Source organism: Taeniopygia guttata, chromosome 3, assembly GCF_048771995.1.
Source record: "Taeniopygia guttata chromosome 3, bTaeGut7.mat, whole genome shotgun sequence".
NCBI lineage: Eukaryota > Metazoa > Chordata > Aves > Passeriformes > Estrildidae > Taeniopygia > Taeniopygia guttata.
The window spans coordinates 94,946,554-94,958,873 of record NC_133027.1 but is presented as its reverse complement, the minus strand read 5'-3'; the positions used below and the strand labels follow the sequence as shown (position 1 = coordinate 94,958,873).

General features: G+C 38.2%; 1 protein-coding gene across 2 annotated transcripts in view; it reads right to left on the bottom strand.

Annotated features, from left to right (window-relative positions):
- Window positions 1-12,320, bottom strand: part of FBXO11 (F-box protein 11) — a 70,787-nt gene that overhangs the window by 1,399 nt on the left and 57,068 nt on the right. For both annotated transcript variants that reach the window (XM_030268860.4, XM_030268861.4), the window contains exons 12-22: window positions 6,813-7,030; window positions 6,404-6,489; window positions 6,228-6,322; window positions 5,079-5,201; window positions 4,891-4,976; window positions 4,422-4,498; window positions 4,172-4,315; window positions 3,169-3,279; window positions 1,917-2,024; window positions 529-637; window positions 12-110 (exon numbers count right to left, since the gene is read on the bottom strand). In XM_030268860.4, coding sequence (XP_030124720.1) covers window positions 12-110; window positions 529-637; window positions 1,917-2,024; window positions 3,169-3,279; window positions 4,172-4,315; window positions 4,422-4,498; window positions 4,891-4,976; window positions 5,079-5,201; window positions 6,228-6,322; window positions 6,404-6,489; window positions 6,813-7,030 — 1,256 coding nt within the window. The remainder of the gene's footprint in view (window positions 1-11; window positions 111-528; window positions 638-1,916; window positions 2,025-3,168; window positions 3,280-4,171; window positions 4,316-4,421; window positions 4,499-4,890; window positions 4,977-5,078; window positions 5,202-6,227; window positions 6,323-6,403; window positions 6,490-6,812; window positions 7,031-12,320) is intronic.

The following is a 12,320-nucleotide window of genomic DNA, read 5'->3' as shown; positions in this document are numbered from 1 at the left end:
TGGAAACGTACCTATCATGTCTAATGAATTCTACGTCGTGTCCTTGATGGCACTTCTTGATGCAGTTCACACAGATGGCGTTACGGTCTGTGGTGTTGCAGGTGTGACATCTGGAGGGAAAAGCAGCATGTTAGGCAGGAACCAAAACCTGACCAGCTCTCAAGGGCAGTGCTCCAGGAGGCTGGAGGGCCAGAAATGCACTGAAGGAAAGAGGGTGCACAGGACTGTAAAGTTTGAGAACTTTACCCAAACTTGGGTTTCACAGCACACTTTTGTTACTTGTGTCACCAACACAGTCGTGCTGTGCAACGCCCTGGGCTCAGGTTCACAGAAATAATATCTGTTTTCCTCACACCCAAAGTCAATTACAGAAAATGGGAACTTATTAATCCTCTTCTACTGCAGCTGAGGAGGAGCACACATATGTGTGTTCACTCACACCCAGCAACTGTTTCAGGGGCCTTGTAGGAAGAGAAAGGGGTTTTTCTTGGAAAGCCTTGCTGTAGGTGATGGGAAGGAACCTGTTACCTGTAGAAGTCATGCATCGGGTAGCTGGTGTAGCTTGAGATCTTATATAAACACTGGCCTCTACTGACAGCTTTCTCTATGGCATCTTGATTGTTCATTATTTTGTTATCTGTTGGGGGGGAAAAAAAAATCCTGAACTAATCACATCTGGATCAATGACTTCTTTTTTTTCCTTGAGACACTGAAGCAAAGGACCCATTAGGAACAATTAATTCTATACCTGCATTTCAACTCTGGCATTTAAGAATATAAAATCCTCAATGCCCACATGCCCAGAGTGCCACGCACTCCTGAAGCAAGTAACACTGTTCCTCTTTGCACACCTGATAGCCTCCATTTAAATACTTTTTGAACTTGGCTGTTAATAAATGCTAAGAGACACACAAGCCTTCCTAGCAGGTGTAAGTTTTCTGCTGAGGAGCTTGAAACCCAATGTTTGAAAGCTTCTAATTTACCATAAGGCCTTTCACACACCCTTTAGAAAGAGGAAAAGAATGGCTCTTTCCCCAGGAAAGTTTAGGAATAAAATACTTTCCAACACAAGGGAAGTGGAAATTAGGTCTGACCAGCTCCAGTACTTCAATGATGTGTCCAAGGCACAGTGAATTTGATAATCCCCTCTGTTTACTAAACTATCTGATTTTCTGTTTAGTGCCAAAGTGCATCTCAAAAAGTTCTTTCTGCCCACTCCCAGCAGCATCAGAGCACTGAGTGATGTCATCATGAAACCCAGGTGCTGAGAAGCAGGGAACCAGAGCTTGTGTTTTAAGAGGCACAAATCATCCCCAGGAAAGGGTTTAACAGATACAGGCAAGTATATAAAACTCCTGCAAACTGAACCTTTTTCATCTTGAATAACCTCCTGGAGCTGTCTGGCATTCAAACCATCATTCCCATCTTGTCCAACAGGATCTTGTCCGATGCACACTTTTACCATTATACAAGGGAATTTTATATATGTGAACGGTTCATATTTTCTGAAAAAACATGTTTGGGATTGAGAATGTTCATGCTTTTAGATCCTAAAAGCCAATTGAGGCATTTTGCTTTACTGGAAATACATTTTTGGATATGTAGGAAAAATACTTTCCCTTGTACTACATTAGAATTGGAGTCTGAGATGGGCCAAAGATCAGGACTGGTTCAGAAGTGATTTTCAGATAGAAGAGCTGATCACAGTTTTAATGTAACAGCAAAACTTTAAGTTACCTTTGAACCCATCTGTTTGTCTAAAAATCTTAACACAGCTCAATGTGGCTCATTATCTTCAGCTGAAACTTAAGTCACAACTCTACTTAAGGTGGTACCAGCTGTGTGCCACACTGGGTGCAAAGACCCAGCAGCACCAAACAAGTGACCAAACACAGGCCAGGACGACTCGGGCTCACCTTTCATCGTGACATTGACACCAGATGCTAGAAATAAACCTCCAAAGCGGTTGTTGAAAATCTGATTGCCTTCTAATGTTGCAGTCGCATGATTTGTTATTTCAATACCTTCAGTGGGTCAGGGGAACAAAGGAGAGAAAAGAGAGTGGCAAAGTTAAACCCTTGCTGGTTGTACATTTGTACTCTCTCATCATCTACAGCTTGGTTGGTTGGTGTTTTTTTTAAGCATCATCAACTCAAGGGGAAGAAAGAAAAATGACATAGCTACAAAACTGCACTGTAATTTGTTTTAAAACTGAGGTTCAAATGCTGCTGTTGAATCCTTTCAAAGAGCTACAGCTGGCATGCATGGTTTCTGGGAGGAACACACTACTAGTTTATCTGATAATAAAATGGTACTATGACCATGTTTATTTTCAATGGGGATATGATTTTTGGGCAATTAGAGCTGTCATCTTCAATGTACATTTTAAAGTTCTTGTGCACATACCTTACCCTTTTAAAAATATCTTTTAAAAAAAGTTCTCAAGATGGGCACCTAAAATTCATTTCTTTAATTCTTAGCTTTTATCAGTAACCCGTGTCTTCCAAGTCATTTGTCCAGGACTGCTCTTGACAGCAACCTATCCTTCCCCCCCACCACACTGAAACAACACCTTTAGAGGCTCTTCTCAGAAAACTTGCTTCTTCTGAAAGAAAGATGGGAGAAAACTCAAGAATGCAATTTTAGTTGGAATGGAATGGAATGCAAATCGTATGAAACTGTGATGATTAAACAGTAAAATTGCAAAAAATCACTGTTAAACATTCTTCATCTCTTTTGGAGAAAGAAATGCTCATTTTTACAATTTTTCAACTTTGTGGAGTGCGAAAGTTGAACTTGAGATGCAATTCAAATCTCTTTAAAATGTATATTTTCTCCGTTTCCTAGGTTTTAGAGCAGTGATAAGATATTCATACGAGCATCCAGCACATCAACTACAAATGTATCCTAGACAACTTTACCAATTGCTTCTAAAATAAAATAATGAGAAGTATTTCACAAAAAAAAATTACAAGACAGAGTATGTGTCATTTCCCAACATGCTGTAAAATACACCCTGACTACAGTTCTGAATTCTCAAATGACTTTTAGAATACACTGAAGGATATCACTTTTAAAACATCTAAATACCATGGAGTAAAGAAACCTAGAGTAAGCCTTGTGAAGAGCTCACTCCAGGCTTCCAAATTTGATTTAAACAGCACAAACCTGCAGCAAAACCATCAAATATTCGGTTTTTCCTTAGCACAGGGTGGCTATTGGTGCTAATAAGAACACCAGCTTGAGCATTCCTGAAGATATCATTCTCTTCCAGAAGACCTATGACAGACAAACAAATGTTACATTTGAGCTTGGGAGCATTTCCTGACCTGTAACCTTTCTATGAAATATTTTCAAAGGCTCTTATGTGTCACAATCCTGTTAGTAACGCCTTTCACTTGGAGAATATGCACCAGTAGCACTGACATCAATGACACCAGTTAAAAGTAGCTCTCAGTGTATAATTTTGGAAGTGTATTTTTTCAGTACACAGCATGGAATTTGCCATCATAGGCACCACTGCAGAAAATGAAGTCTTTCTGCTTTCCAAATTTTTCTTTAATTTTTCTAACACCTCTCTCGTCTTCTAAAATGAACAAACTGCCAAAGCCAAGCATTTTTTCTGTTATAGGGCAGGATTACTTTAAAATGCTGAGTTAAAACTAAAGCTCACTTAGAGCAAGTGATTATCTACAGAATATCAGAAGCTAATATCAGGACACAAAACAGTCAGGGGATTTCAGACAGGGACCACTTCTGCATTTACAAGTGTATAGAAGATTCCTTAAAGATCTGTGGGTTTTTTCCCCCTGAATCTTGGACAGTCTGGCAGAACCTAAACAGCTCAGGTGCATGATTTTGACTGACTTGAATCCAACACTATGTTTCAGTGAAATGGCAAAGCTTACAAAAGCAAATGAGATAAAAGGACTGTCCTAAGCAGCAATCTAACAGTTATCTTGGATGAGATTAATTCTCTGCCTCCCACAGATTTCAGTATTACTAATGTAATTAAGGCTAAAAAGCATTAGGGTATGTTCGCTGTAAGTATTTTATCACTTCAGAAGACAAGAGCTGTGTTCCTAAAGAGCACTTTAAAAGAACACTGCTTAAACTGAAATTTAACTCTTATCCAGAACATTCAGTGAAAAACAGTAAGGGAAAAAGTTACCTCTTCCTCCATTAAATATACAGATGCCTCCATCTCTTCCATCATGGATTTTATTTCTTCGTAGTGTAGGATTACTGTCAGTTTTAATCCATACACCAGCCATTGCGTTATCAAAAATTTCATTGTCTTCTATAAATCCAAGCCCTAAAATTGAAGGAAGAGTGGAAAGAATAAAATCAAAAAGTATAATAAATGAATATAATACCACATAACACAAGCAATTCTGGATAAACATGGAAAACAAACCTACCAGAATTATAGACAAGAATACCACCATTCTGACCACCCCAGATCTTGTTGCGTCTGATTTTGGGGTTACTTCCAGTTCTAGAGTGAAATGTAAGTAAAGAAGTCATTTAAAAGTCATTAAAAATAAGTAATTTTTAGTCATTTACTATATCCCAAAGCCAAACATCTCAAATACTTCTAAAGAAGTGCCCCATGGATCTCCCTGCTTAAAAGTCTTAGTAAAATACAGTTCTTTCCAAACATGCAAACATAATTTAGCTTTACAGACTTCAAGGGCCACATATTCCAGTCAATACCCTGGCTGTATTTTTGGTAACTTTCTTGTAGGTTAAAGCAGAGGGTATTCAGACATACTGGATTTCAAAAAAAGTTATTTTTATAAACAAAATGACAAGAACAGCTAAAAAAAAACACAATAGAGCACATAACAAGCTACGTCTGTTTTGGCAGAAAATCAGAATAAATGTTACCTTATCTGAACCCCTGAGTACATGTGATTATAGATGTCATTGTCTTCTAACACGCCATGTCCATTGTCGTAAAAATAAACTCCAACCTAACACATTGAGAATTATATTATTAATTCCAAGGTAATGAGGCATAAAACCACAGGACTTTCTTTTCTGTGGCCCTCTTGTAACCACAGAGCAAAACTCACTTGTTTCCCACTGTGTATTCTGTTTCTCCTCAAGACTGGAGTGCTCCCTGTTGTCACCCAGACTCCAGCCAATGTATTGCTGTAAACTTCGTTTTCCTCAATCACACCTTGTCCTTTTTCATGCTAAATACAAGATGGTTTAAGAGTTAAGAAAACCTGCTAAACACCAATACTCTTTTTTTCTGCTGTATCCATCCCTCCCACGTCTGGCTTCTTTACTGTAGCAAAGTAATTCCTTTCCATTTGAGTAAGCTTTTTTGCTCTTTTTTTTTTTGTTTTAAACAACAGCATATCATGATTTTGAATATTTGCCATGAAACAAAGAACATCGTGCATGTAAATCATTCTGTTTCAAGGCTCTGCAGTATTTGTAAATGTCTGCTGGCTGTTGGTAGGAGAGGTGCCTCCCCAGTACTGTGCACTCACATGACAGCCCCGGCTCATGGTTCTTAAACCGACACCCAGCTCTGTCCCCAAGATGGACAAAAAGCTGGCATGGCTCTGAAGGTCACCACATGTCTGGGCCCAGAGGTCAAACAACAGTTTTCTCAGTCAGGGGAAGAAGCTGTTCTGGTCAAATTAACTCAATGAAGAGATGAAGCTGCACACTTGCAGCATTAGCTGGACCTTAGGTAACCTTTGGCAGAAAGACACATATTTCTGAAAATCTGGTATTGCTTAAGGGAACCTGACAGCTCTTTCAGTTAGCAGAGCCCTTGCACACGTTGGGAATTGGGCTTTATTTCCCACTTTTTCAATGCAACAATTGCAATTTCTATCATCCTGAAGGCAGTAAAAAAAATCTCTAAGTATAGTGATAAACACATTACATTCCAAAAGAGCTGAACAGACTTTTTTTTTAAATGATGACACACTACTATGAAAACTAAGCCTTTTCAAAAAGCTATCAACCATGCAACAATAAAATTCTGTAATCTATTTTTAAATATTTTACTCTGTAATAAGAATAATTTAGTGGCATTTATAAAAACCCTCATCTTTTAAACACCAGCAGTCTCTTACCATGAATGTGGTTTCTAACATGAGAAGCTCAAGCATTGTAAGCACAAACATTTCACATAGGGTACTTTTCCCCTTTACATTTCTAAAACAGAACACAAGTCTGTGCCTGTCCCAGGCTGCACTTACTACATAAATTCCTCCATGTTGACCATCATGAATCTTGTTGTGTCGAACGATGGGACAGCTGTTTGTTCGAATCTGTATTCCTGCTAATGCATTACCTGTCAACAAAAGTGTTATTTAATACAACTTACACATTCATTTTTCTCAGAAATCAATATGCAGCAAGGAAATCAGCTTACCATAAATGTCATTTCCTTCAATAAGGCCTCTTCCATCACCAAAGATATAAACACCACCTTGATTCCCATTAAAAATTGCATTTCCCCTAAGAAAAAAAATCAGCATTATGAAGTTATTCTAATACATTGTAAATATGTATTAGAATAATACATATGTAGATAGTGGCCAGGACTGTACCCCATTCAGATTTAAAATAAAGAACTTATGTTCTGTTGCTTTGAGAAAGAACCTACCTCTAAGTGCACACACAAATTAAAAATGGAGTTCAACTGAATACAGACAGAAATTTCATTTCTACATATACAAGAATATTTACAGCTCTCCATAATTAAATTAAATTAAAGTACAATTATCCCATCTCCATCAAATCTCTTCTACGTAGTAAAATAATAATGAGGAAAACAATACCTTATTGTCGGGTCACTGTTTGAGGTAATCCAAACACCTGCAAAGTTGTTTGCATAGATTTTGTTCTCTATGAATTGTCCTCTTCCTTTTTCATGCACATAGATTCCTCCAGTCTGGCCGTGATGGATTTCACACCGCACCACTGTTGGGTTGGCATATGCTTTCACTTCAAAGCCTGCTATCCTGTTTCTGTGGATGTTGCAGCTTTCAAAATAACCCTTAAGACATAAAACATGCAGTTTCCTGTAAAAGCCCTTTTTTAAATGAAGATTATTCCCTCCCCTCCCTCCCCTTTAAATTTAATCCTCATTTAAGAGGAAACAGTATCAAAATTGACAACATGTAAGTACTTATATAGCTAATTAAAACAACTACTGACACTATGTAATTTCATTTTTCCAAAAATAAAATACTGTTTCAAAGACACTGTGTTTGCATCGCTATTTATGACTACTCATGGAATACCAAGAAAAAATGGCAACTCTAGATATAGCACATTGAATAGGACTCAGTATCAGGTTTCCTCAGCAGCTCCCAAGGATCAGACTCCTTTCAAAGGCCATAAAGCCCACAGGCCCAACACAGGAAGGAAAGTACTATGGAGAAAACTACCTGCTTGTTTTCAGACCAGGAACTATATACATTTAGCAAAAATATTGTTTCTTTAGGAAGAAGTGTGCTAAATTTCTTTGAAACCACTGATCAAAATAAATAATACGAATGTGTGAATTCAGTAATTTTTCCAGGGTTGGACTGGTCTGAGTGGCCAAATGGTACAGTTTTTTACTTTTTGCCTTCTTTAAACAGTCTACACTGAGACACTGTAACAGCTGCAGCAGACCTACAACACAACTGTTTTTAAACAAGAGCATTATAAACAGTATTGCTGTGGGCAGGGAAAGAAAAGGCCACTGCACAAAGCCATCCCAGGCCTGCTCCTTCCATGCCAACCATGGAGCAGCACCATGGACTAGTCCACCTGAAAATTCATCTGGCAATATAATGGATTCCTGCCCAATGATTCTCTGAATCTGCTTCCAGGGCCTTGCTAAGTTACTGTGTCAGCCCTTTCATGGCATTTTCCTCAACATGGTCCTAGAACATTTTAATATTCAAATTCAACCTATTTTAACGTGAACATCGATGTATTTCATGCCCAACCAGAAAAATAGAAACTAAACTGAAAGACAGAAAGCATCTCTTATTGGAAATGGCAAACAACCACCAAGTGATGTGCTGTAATTTGTGGATGGCTTAGATGCAAGCTCCTGAATGCTCCAACCCAAGACTGTCTCCAGCAGGCACCATTTTTCCTGTAGCCACCTAAGTTAGCTATTTAGACTTGCTCATCATCAGACTTGTTACACTTGTGCACTAAAAAAACCCCAAACAACAAACTAACAAACAAACCAACCCCAAAACCAAACCAAACAATTAAAATTAAAAAACCAAAAATAAAACAAAACACCCCCCCCCACACACACAATTCCTGCTACTGTCCAGAGTAACTGGATTCCATGCTCACATGATCTACTACCAGGAATGCCTCAGGCCTGGAGTTTCTACTACCTATCACGTGGAAATTACTCCATTTACTGCCAGCCTAGGCAGTCAGCACCCTGTTTCACTGTGCTGTGAATTGCTATGGGACTCCATCAAACACTGACTACAAAAAATCAGAAATACATCCAGTTTAACAAGGAAATCAAGGCAGCATGCTCTTCTCCCTACTCTGAGGATTTGCAGTAAGGCAGTACATGGATTAAAGATTCTCCAAAAAAGTGCTATCCATGTGCATAGCTTGGCTCCTCAGACTCCTCTGGGTAACAAATGAAAGTCAAACGAAAGACACATTCTGTAGAGATTCAGAGTATGTTTTTTTCAAGAATTTTGAAGAAATCCAATCCTAAGTGAGTCAAGATGGTTTCAGAGTTCTCAAGGAAGAATATACTAACAGATAGAGGAATCCAAAAATCTCAGAAATATGCCTTCATGCCAACAGGCAGTCTTTTGACTTCTTATCCTGAAAGGAATCACTTTTTTTATCCCCTAATTTGCACTTAAAATGAAGGTCTCAGAGAAACTTACCTAAAGTGACAATTTGGTATATAGAGGCAAGCCTGATTCTCCTGATGGAATATACAATTTCAGTTAAAATGTTACTAAACATGTTTGACATATTTTTAATTACTTCACACATTATTCTCTCTTTGAGTGCCAAATATGTTTTTGACTACAGCACCATGATAAAAGAAAAGGGGTATTTCAGGTGTGCTTCATCAGTCATTTTGGATTCCAGGAAGAAGCTACAAACAAACAAAACAAACAGAGCCTTTCTCATGTGGCCTGCAGGATCTCTACAAGCTTCAGCAAGCACCAGTATTTAACTTGAAAAATGTTGGACTGCTGATTCAGAAGAAAATGGGAATTTGTTGTATGCCTCTGTGAAGGAAGTGCTCCTTCAAAGGGGGGGGGAATAAAACAAAATACATCTGTATCTCAGATTCTTTTATAAGCCTGACTAGTGGGTTGAAAAGTCAAGGCTTTCTGATGAGTAAGATCCTGTAACAGTCAATATCCACGAAGAGAAACTGCATTAAAGAGCCCAGTCCTCCTTAATCAGAGTCAGCTTAAGCTGAAGGGCTGGCTTTGAGTTGATGCAGTTAAACCCAGCAGATTTATATTTCTGTTGAGACCAAGTCTGACCATCACCTGTGTACATCACTGTTAAACTCAAGTCAGCTACACCAACAGAGCTGCTGCTTGTCAGAAACACATGCAATTCCATCATTCTGAGCAACCACCTCATCCCAGACTTCCTATTTCCTATCCCTCTGTTTCCCAGGACATTCTCTGTTGATACCAACAACTTTTTTGGCCCCAAATTCACTCCCAAGAAAGGGATAATACTAACACTTCAGTCTTTAAGATGCCCCCAGGCAATCCCTGCTATCTTCTCAGCCACCAGAGCCACACACCTTCAAAAGGCATTATGGTGCCTTTGAACTCCAGCCCCTCAAAGAGGTCTGGTGATGAACTTGTGGATCCCAAAAAATCACATATAGCTTCAGGAAACATTTTTTCTTTAGAACATTAGGGAGTATTTTTTTAAAACCCAAACTGTGTTTCCAAGTATGGAGTTCCACGACCTGTTTGCTATCCACAGCGTCCACCAACACTGCTAACACAAAGCTTACTGCCAGCTCCAGCCAGGTACCACCATCAGACACAGCTGCTCCTCTCAGCACACTTGAGCTGCCCAACCCTTATACTCAGTCCAGCTGTTAGGCACCTCAAGCTATTGAGGTCAGGAAGTCTGGACAGAGGAACTGCAAGCCTTATATTGCCCCCACCTCCTTCTAAGAATGTTTCAAGTGTGCTGGGTGTTTGACTTGTGCTTTGTGGGGGTTTCTGGTTATAATTCAACAGCTAGCAGATGAAGAATCTGGAGGAGACAGTGCCAGGATTGCTAAGGAAAAAGAGGCCCCTATGATTAGTAAAAAGGAATAGAGGATGCATGTGGAAAAAGTATTACAATCTTACACAAAACTACCAAGTAGCTTACTACTTGAAAATTCTAATATTAAAAAGCAGTTCTGTACATCAAATTTATTTACAATCCCAGGCAGAGCATTAGCTGTGAACACAAAATGACAGCTACACTGACAGCATGTGTGGCCAAGAACACTGCTGCAGCCTTAGTAAGATCTAAGCAGGTGAAGGAATCAGAAATAAACACAACAGCAACGATAATGCTGATATTCCCACCTGGCACACACTGTACAGAAAAAAATGTAATCACAAAGATTGGATCCTACACAGCTGCAAAAGCTCAAGACTTTTTATATCAAGATTAACTCGGTGATTGAATTTGGATGCTTTTTTCTTTCTGCATATTGTCCAGTCTAAACATGGCTCTGAAATGCTTTAGAGTTAAAACTTTCAACTGATGGGATTTTCTTGCTGCTTTTCTTCTCAGAGTATTTCTACCCCCTTTACTTCTAAAAGGGCTTTTTTTCTTTCTCTGTCTTGAAGATTACAACATTACAGAAACACAGAGGTATTTAATATTACTGTTTGAACAACACGTGCATTAAAAGGAAAACATATGTAATTGTGTAAGATTTAACATTTCCCAAATATTTATTGACTCTGGTATTCTCAATCAGGTAGAAAAAAAAAGAGAGAAACAAAATTTAAAAAAAAAGACAACAGGAAACCAATATAGAAAAAGAGTAACTGCCTGTGATTATAAAAATGTGCCTCTAAATCCTGGAAGGGATCTTATTTGAGAGCACATTTTACAAAAATTCAAATGCAACATAAAGAAAATCACATCCAAGATTCAAAACAAACCCTTTATTTTTATGCACAGCAAAAGGCAATTGAGTTTTTAATGAAGTCTGTATAGAATCTGGCATATGCTTAATTTTTTTTTTTTTTGGACTTTATATACACATTTTTAAAAAATGGTCTGATTTGTAGTATTTAGAATACAGAGAAATAGACTAGGCATGATCACCCAACTTATAGATACATGCTGCTACATTTTTATTTCATCAGAAAGAAACCTCCCCAGGCTTCTCATTTGGGACAAATGAAAATGAAAACTGTTTCGCCTAGAGCTCAGCTTTAAACTGTAAAATTAGGCTTATTCTTACATTAAATTGGAAGTTCTCTGTTGTATGCATACAACAATAAACTACAATTTATGACAGATGCCTGGTAACTCATCTCAGGCACCAGAGAGGTCAGGATAAGGCACCCAGGGCTATCAATGCCACACTGCATTTTTAATGCCAGCTTGTTACGTATTTGTCACAGCACAAAGGTAAATGTCAGGATATTGCCAGTTTAGAAATAAGAGCTTTAAGTTTCTACAAGTTTCAAAACACAAAGAACAGTTTGAGAGCATGAAACTGAAAAACAAAGCACTCTTGAACCTTTTGGAGACAGCACTCCAGCAGAGAAACCCACGGGAAATGAATGTGTAGGGTAGGAATTCAGCACTGGAATCCACTTGTCCCACTTCACAGTCACAAGCAATATAAAAATTACAGAAAGTAACAGAAGTGAGAGAAACAAAACCACAAAATCCATTGATTTGTTTAGGAATATAGGATTTTTATCTGAAGGATACCATGTCACTTTGTCACTTAACGAGCATATAAACACTGCCAGTGATGTAATCTCATTGACTCTATCACTAGACATGATACAAAAGCAGAAGATGCTGCCAAAACAGACTTTCACACATGGGGGGACTGAATCTTTCAAAGGAATTTATGACTATGAAATACTTCAGTAATATTTGCAGCTGAGAGAAATACTATTCACACATTCTCTTTAATGTGCTACTGTTTCCCTTAAACAAAAGGGAAACATTTATTTCTATTCCATTTTGCTTGTGATACCACAGTGATCGCAGCTCTGAAACAGACATTTCACTGGTAAGAAAAAAGATCAAATACACTTTTATTTAAAATTAATCAAGTGAATTCAGCCTGG